The 7,606-nt window shown below is 35.5% G+C and overlaps 1 protein-coding gene across 1 annotated transcript in view; it reads left to right on the top strand.

Moving 5' to 3' along the window:
- Positions 1-6,400, top strand: part of LOC102895082 (zinc finger protein 14-like) — a 14,055-nt gene extending 7,655 nt beyond the window's left edge. The window contains exons 2-4 of the mRNA XM_006911745.3: positions 1,658-1,784; positions 1,990-2,050; positions 2,420-6,400. Of these exons, the coding sequence (XP_006911807.2) occupies positions 1,658-1,784; positions 1,990-2,050; positions 2,420-4,436 (2,205 nt within the window). The 3' untranslated portion in view covers positions 4,437-6,400. The remainder of the gene's footprint in view (positions 1-1,657; positions 1,785-1,989; positions 2,051-2,419) is intronic.
- Positions 6,401-7,606: the final 1,206 nt, after the last annotated feature.

Genomic DNA, 7,606 nt, shown 5'->3' with positions numbered 1-7,606 from the left:
GCTTTGCATTTCCCTAATAGCTAGCGATGTTGAGCACCTTTTAAAATATTCGTTGGCCATTTGATTGTCTTCTAGAAGGAAGTGTCTGTTCAGGTCCTCTGCCCATTTTTTAACTGGATCGTTTGTTTTTTGTTGTTGTTGTTGTTATTGAGTTGTATGAGTTCTTTGTATATTTTGAATATTAGACCCTCATCAGAGGCATTGCTTGCAAATATATTTTTCCATTTGCATGGTTCTCTCTTTACCACGATGACAATTTCTTTTGCTGAGCAGGAGCTGTTTAGTTTGATGTAGTCTCATTTACTTATTTGTTTTTACATTCCTTGCTTTTAAGGTCAAATTCATAAAATCCTTTTTAAGTCCAAGGTCCTTGAGTTTTGTTCCTATGTTTTCTTCTATGCATTTTATTGTTTCAGGTCTCATATTTAGGTCCTTAATCCATTTTGAGTTAATTTTGGTGTGTGGTGATAGACAAGTCTAGTTTCATTCTTTTGCAGGTGGCTTTCCAGTTTTCCCAGCATCATTTATTAAAGAGGCTTTCCTTTCTCCACTGTATGTTTTTGGCTTTTTTTGTCGAAAATTATTTGTCCATTTAAATATAGGTTTACTTTTGGACTCTCAATTTTGTTCCACTGGTCCATTTATCTGTTTTGCTGCCAGTACCATGCCGTTTTGATTATTGTCGCTTTGTAGTATAATTTGAAGTCAGGCAGAGTGATGCCTCTAGCCTTGTTCTTTTTTCTCAGGATGGCTTTGGCAATTCAGGGTCTTTTGTGCTTCTATGTATGTACTTAACTAAAAAAGCTTTATTGTGGGGATGTAAAATACAGGATAGGGAATATAGTCAATAATATTGTAATAACTATGTGTGGTGTCAGGAGAACACTAGATTTATCAGGTGGATTACTTGATATTATATAATGTCCAACCACTATGCTGTACACCTGGAAGTAATATATTGAATGTTAACTGTAATTGAAAAATTAAAAAAAATAATGCTTTATTGCTATAAAATGCTACCATTGTTTTAGTTTTTGGTGAGTCATACTCTTTGCTAGTGGAGGGTCTGGTTCCAATGTTGATAAAAATACAGTTTTTGCAAAGTACACAAAAGCGAAGCAAAATAAAATGAGGTACGCCTGTATTTGTAATGGCCTGGAGGACTTTAGGACAGTATGACCACCTGGACTTTCATTTTTAGTGATGAGAATAGAAGAAAAATCTTCCAGTTTCCCACTATGTTTTTATTCACTGAAACGTCATGCAGATGTGACCCTCTGCGTCATGGAGTGCTATAAATGGTGGGTAATATGGAAGGACATGAAAGATTTTTTCTAACAAGGAATTGATGTTTTTAAAGTTATATTCATTTTATTTGTATAGCATTTCCATCCTTTCCCAGCATGCTCTTTACCTTACCATTAGAGAAAAAAGATGTAATGTGATCACTGTGAAAGTGTGAAAATAATTTCCATATGTATATGACGCTGTTAAATTTATGAGAAAGTATGAAGAGAGAATGTTTCTGATGACCAGGTCATAGAATAAATGTTTGGAGATGACAGAGTCATATGTAACCTTCCTATAAATAGAATATAGATGTCCACTGCTGTCAGTCTCACAACATCTTACAATATACACATGTTGGATGATTTAGGACTCAGTGGCCTTTGAGGATGTGGTTGTGACCTTCACCCTGGAGGAGTGGGTCTTACTGAATCCTTCACAGAAGAAACTCTATAGAGATGTGATGCGGGAAACCATCAGGAGCCTGGCCTCAGTGGGTAAGGATGACAGCTTACTTTCACCTCGTCAATTAGAGGATAAGTGTTTTCTGCCCATTAGCATTGTTCGAAGATGTATAATGTGGGAAGGGAGGCCATTGGTCAGTAAACTGAGCATTGTGACAGTCATTCATGGACCTAGAATCTAATAATTTTTCTATAATTTCAAATACTTTCGATTCATTTTTGTTGGTCTGCATTTTAGGGAAGAAATGGGAAAAACATGACACCAAAGATCAGCACAAAAACCATGGGAGAACACTAAGGTGAGTCACACGCATAATAAAAAACATTGTCTTACGTGGGCATCCTGGTATGCTACAAAGTTTTAAAAAGAAGCAACCAAAACAACCCCTTCTCCAAATTTATTCTCAGAACACTTTTACCAAATTACTTTTTTATATATGATATAGATGTTTAGTGTTTGCAAAATAGTTCTCTCGCAAACAATAGAAATAAAGCCTATATATGAATATTGTTTCAATAACAAGGCAAAGTTCTTTATAGAACATTCAGTATGTCCAATTTCAAACAATGTAGACAAGGCAGAAAACCTATACTTTTGGTATAAGTCATAAAAATATAGTTTAAACCTTTTACTAATAAGTCATTAATGTGCATCTTGGTTTTTACAGAAGTCATATGATAGACAAAATCTATGCAACGAAAGAGAGTAGTCAATGTGGAGAAAACTTCAGTGTTATTTCAAATCTCAATCTGAACAAGAAAACTCTTTCTGAAATAAAACCATGGGAAAATCATGTGTGTGGTAAAGGCTTCATGCAGCAGTCATCTCATAATAGGCATATAAAATGTCACAGCGGACACAAGCCGCGTGAGTATCTGATATGTGAGGACAAGCCCTATAAATGTAAGGGATGTGGGAGAGCCTTTAGTTTTTCAACTTCGCTTCAAATTCATGAAAGATCCCACCCTGGACAGGAACCCTATTATTGTAAACGATGTGAAAAAGCTTATAGATATCATGAAACCCCTAAAACACATGAAAGGACTCACAAAGGAGAGAAGCCCTATGAATGTAAAGAATGTGGAAAAGCCTACACATCTTATCAAGGTCTTCAGTCACATGAAAGGACTCACACAGGAGTGAAATCCTATAAATGTAAACAATGTGGTAAAGTCTTTAGATATCATAAAACTTTAAAAACACATGAAAGGTCTCACACAGGAGAGAAACCCTATGGATGTAAAAAATGTAATAAAGACTTCAATTCTCTCCATTCTCTTCAAAGACACGAAAGAAGCCATACTGGGGAAAAGACCTATAAATGTAAGGAATGTGGGAAGGCCTTTAGTGCTCTCTCAAGCCTTCGAGTACACATGATCACTCACACAGGAGAAGGACCTTATAAATGTAAGAAATGTGAGAAAGCATTTATTTTTTCCAGCTCATTTCAAAGACATGAAAGGACTCACAGTGGAGAGAAACTCTATGAATGTAAAGAATGTGGTAAAGCCTTCAGAGTTTACATTTCCCTCCAAACACATGAAAGAAGTCATACTGGGGAGAAACCCTCGGTATGTAAACAATTTGGAAAAACCTTGAGTTCTTTGAATTCTCTTCAAATACATGAAACCATCCACACCGGAGAGAAAAACTATCAGTGTAAACAATGTGCAAAAGCCTTCAGATATTATCTAAGTTTGAAAGCACATGAAAGGACTCATAAAGGAGAGAAATCCTATGTGTGTAAAGAATGTGGAAAAGCCTTCACACGTCATCAAGATCTTCAGTCACATAAAAGGATTCACACAGGAGTGAAACTATACGAGTGTAAACAATGTGGTAAAGCCTTCAAGTCTCATCTCTGTTTCCAAATACATGAAAGAAATCACAGTGTAGAAAAACCTTTCGAATGTAAACAGTGTGGTAAAGCCTTCAGTTCAGCCAGTCATCTTCGAAGACATGAAAGAAATCACTCTGGAGAGAAACCTCACAAATGTCAAAAATGTAGTAAATCATTTATTTCACCCAGTGATCTTCAAAGACACGAAAACATTCACACTGGAGAAAAACCCTATGAATGTAAACAATGTGGAAAAGCCTACAGACATCATAGTTCTTTACAAACACATGAAAGAATTCATTCTCGAGATCAACCCTATGAATGTAAGGAATGTGGAAAAGCATTCAGATACTCTTCTAGTTTTCGAAAACATAAAAGGACTCACACTGGAGAGAAACCCTATAAATGTAAAAAATGTAATAAAGCCTTCAGGTATCCCAGTGATCTTCGAAAACATGAAATAACTCACATTCAAGAGAAGCCTTATGAATGTAAGGAGTGTGGAAAAGCCTTCAGAGTTCAGAGTTCCTTACAAACACATGAAAGAACTCACACTGGAGAGAAACCCTATGAATGTAAAAAATGTAGGAAAGCATTCAGGTGTTCCACTTCTCTTCGAATACATGAAAGGACTCACACTGGAGAGAAACCCTATGAATGTAAACAATGTGGTAAAGCCTACACAGATCACAAATTCTTCCAAGCACACAAACGAACGCATACTGGAGAGAAACCCTACGAATGTAAGCAATGTGCTAAAGCATTTATTTGTCGTAGTTATCTTCGAAGACATGAAAGAACTCACGTGGAGGGAAACCCTGTAAATATAAAGCATGTAGTGTAGCATTCAGGTGTCTAGGTTATCTTAAAAAACATGAAAAATTACACAAGAGAGGACCCCAGTGAATTGTAAACAATGCATTAAGCCTACAGATAAGTTTCTTACAAACACACGAAAGGCCTCACAGCAAAGATCCTTTGAATAACAAGCAATGTGGTAAAGCTTTCGGTTCTCATCTAGGTTTCCAAATACACAACACAAATCATACTGGGAGGAAACCCTATGAATGTAAAAAATGTAGTAAAGCATTTAGGTGTCCCAGTTACCTTTGGATACATGAAAAAAAAAAAAAACTCATGTCAGAGAGAACTATGAATGTAACATTGTAGTAAAGCCTTCATTTTTCACACAACCATTTGAAGACTCATGAGAACATGCACTATGGAGACACTATATGAGTGTTCATGATGTGAGGAAACCTTTATCATCCCAGTTGGTTTTTCTGAAGGCACGAAGTGACTATTGGATTTGAATGTAAACAAGTAAAAACTGCCACCAAAAACAAATATAATGCAAGTAACAGGAGAAAGCTTGGTGGTAATTAAACCACATGTAATGTTCCAGAAAACTTTCAACATGGAAGAGTTGCTATTAAAGTTGTAAATATCTTGTATTTATTAAGCCTCTTTCTGAAAGTACATTACTGGAATGTGTATTTCTACTACTAATTTTCAGAAATGAATACTGAGGTAAGATTATTCTGAGTCATCTTTCAACAATATGTAAGATTAATAGGTAATGCTTTTCCTCAAAATTGTGAATGTTTTCTCTTTCCCCCCCATTTTGAAGCCTATTGTATCCATGGGTCAGTTGAAGTATATTTGTAATACGCAATTAGGTTTAACTTTTTGATGTTTTTTTTTCTTTCTTTCATAATGTTTTCTTTGTTCTGTGTTAGGGGCCATGAAAAATGAAAGTTTGATGTTTGGAATTGTCCTACTATCCTTGCAACAGTACCTGGATATCTCTGATTGTATATATCCTATCTCTCTAGCAAAAGCTTTTTGCGGGGGTTGGGGGGGAGTGATAGGTATAAGAGCCTTTTCCAATTTTTATACTAAAAAACATTTGGAGTAAATTTTTATGTATGGCAAGTTTATGAAAGAACATAGTTTGATATTCATTATTCATTTTGTATTTGGGCCTTTGCTTTTTGTCCTTCCTTTCAATTGTATTTGGTGATAGACTTTAAGAAGAGAGATCTGTCATAGAATAAAACTAGACTAGGAGATATCCTGCCTTATTGGTAAGAGAAGGAACTAGATTTTCCAGAATCCATCTCCTTTATGGTTGCATCTTAGAATTCACCAGTAGCCTCACTTGTATGAGATTTGGAAGGGAGAAATGAAGAACATGTTAGTCAGATTTTGTGATCACCATACTGAGAAAGAGACAGATGTATAGGAACTTTGAGGACAGTCTTTCTCCAATTTTCCAGAGTCTTTGCCTTTCCAATCGAGACTGTTCTCAGAACTACCACCAACTGTTCGATTTCCATTTTCTTATTGGTATAGGTTTCCACTGATACTTTGACAAAATCCATATTAAAGTTCCATCAAAATGTGGATTTTTCTGTAAGCCTTCTTGTGTGCACCAGGAAATTAACTCAGACTTTCCTGCTTGAGAGTATTCTCTGATTCCCCTCTTCTCTGGATTATACCCATAGAGGGTCTAATTTGTAAAAGAAACAGTTTTATGCTGTTAGTGGTGCTAATGAGTATGTTTTCCTGATTAATCACGACATCTGCAGTGGTGCCATCAAAAAGAATGACATAGGTGTTCTTTTTTCCTCTCCTGCATAGTATACTGGCCGCCTTGACCCAGTCATTTCATGTAAGAATAAGTGCCTTCCTTCCGTCAGGAAGAAAGAAGGTGTTTCTTATTACTTGTAGCTGAATGTAATCCTGCAATGTGTTTTCAGTTGTTTGGTTGCATGTATTTAAATGTATGTGCATTTTTCTAACAAAGGAACACTTCTCTAGTTGTTTTATAGAAATATTTCACTAACTTTTCCAAGCTGTTGTATGCTAATATTGTGTTTTTCACATATTGGGAGGGTATATGAAAATGTCCCATTATAATTACGAGTTTTCAGATAAACATTGCAGTTTTTTTCATTTAATCTTTATACATTATGAGTCAGTATTATGTGCATACAAGTTCACATATTTTTTCAGCTAACTTTATTTTTTATTCTTTTATACTTAAAATTTTTGTCCTGAAACTCGCTTTTCATTTATTCTTACTACCAAAAACTCAGATCATGGTTTTTATCAGTGCCCTCTTGTTGGTGACCAAGATTGTGCCTATAGGCAAAAAGAGGTGTGTAATGCATTCTAGGAAGAGTAACCACAGACCATAATACACTCTGACTATAACAATAACAGGGTGCTGAAAAGTAATTCTTACAGGAGTTTGGCTTCTGTAGGGTGATTGGATTGCCATTCAAAGAAGCAAGACTTTTCTCTGTATTGAATACTGTGAGGAGGTAAACTTCATACTGTCATTGGTATAAACATTGTTTTTTAGAAGGCAGAAACATCATAATGGAGCTAAATTTAATTTGTAAGAAGTCCCCATTAGTCATATTAGTAAGAAGAGGGGACTATTACTAAATTTTGTGATTTGAAACTTTATCTTTTAACATTTTTAGAGAGATGGTTACAACATACCCTTTTAAATATCTTAGTCCGTCATAGTCGCCAGTTACCTTTGATGAAGGAGTTGTGTGACTGTTTTCTTTAACAGGAAAAACAGGAAATAAGTTGACCTTACAATGAATGCAAGGCCAGCTCCTGGTCCTCTGGAACAGCTTTTGACTTTCCTCCTTATTATCTAAACACTGATATATTTCCTATGGTGTATTAGTAACACTGCCCACCCCCCCACCTTTTTTTTTAAATGAAATACCTCAGTTAAAATACACAAATTTACTTTTTGGTATTTTACATATTTTTTCAAATATCTCCTTATGACTCAGCTGAGGTCTAGGTAAATTCTGAGAGAATACAACCTAGCAAGGGAGAAAAACAGGACTATTGGTCCAATCAAGCCTTTCTCAGAGACTATATACTCTTGTTATTTCTCAATTACAGTTGACATTCAGGTGTACAACATAGTGGTTAGACATTAATGTAATTTATGAAATGATCCCTCGGATTAGTCTAGTACCC

Source organism: Pteropus alecto, unplaced genomic scaffold, assembly GCF_000325575.1.
Source record: "Pteropus alecto unplaced genomic scaffold, ASM32557v1 scaffold304, whole genome shotgun sequence".
NCBI lineage: Eukaryota > Metazoa > Chordata > Mammalia > Chiroptera > Pteropodidae > Pteropus > Pteropus alecto.
Note: the sequence above shows the minus strand (reverse complement) of the source record. Positions and strands in the feature narration are given on the sequence as shown.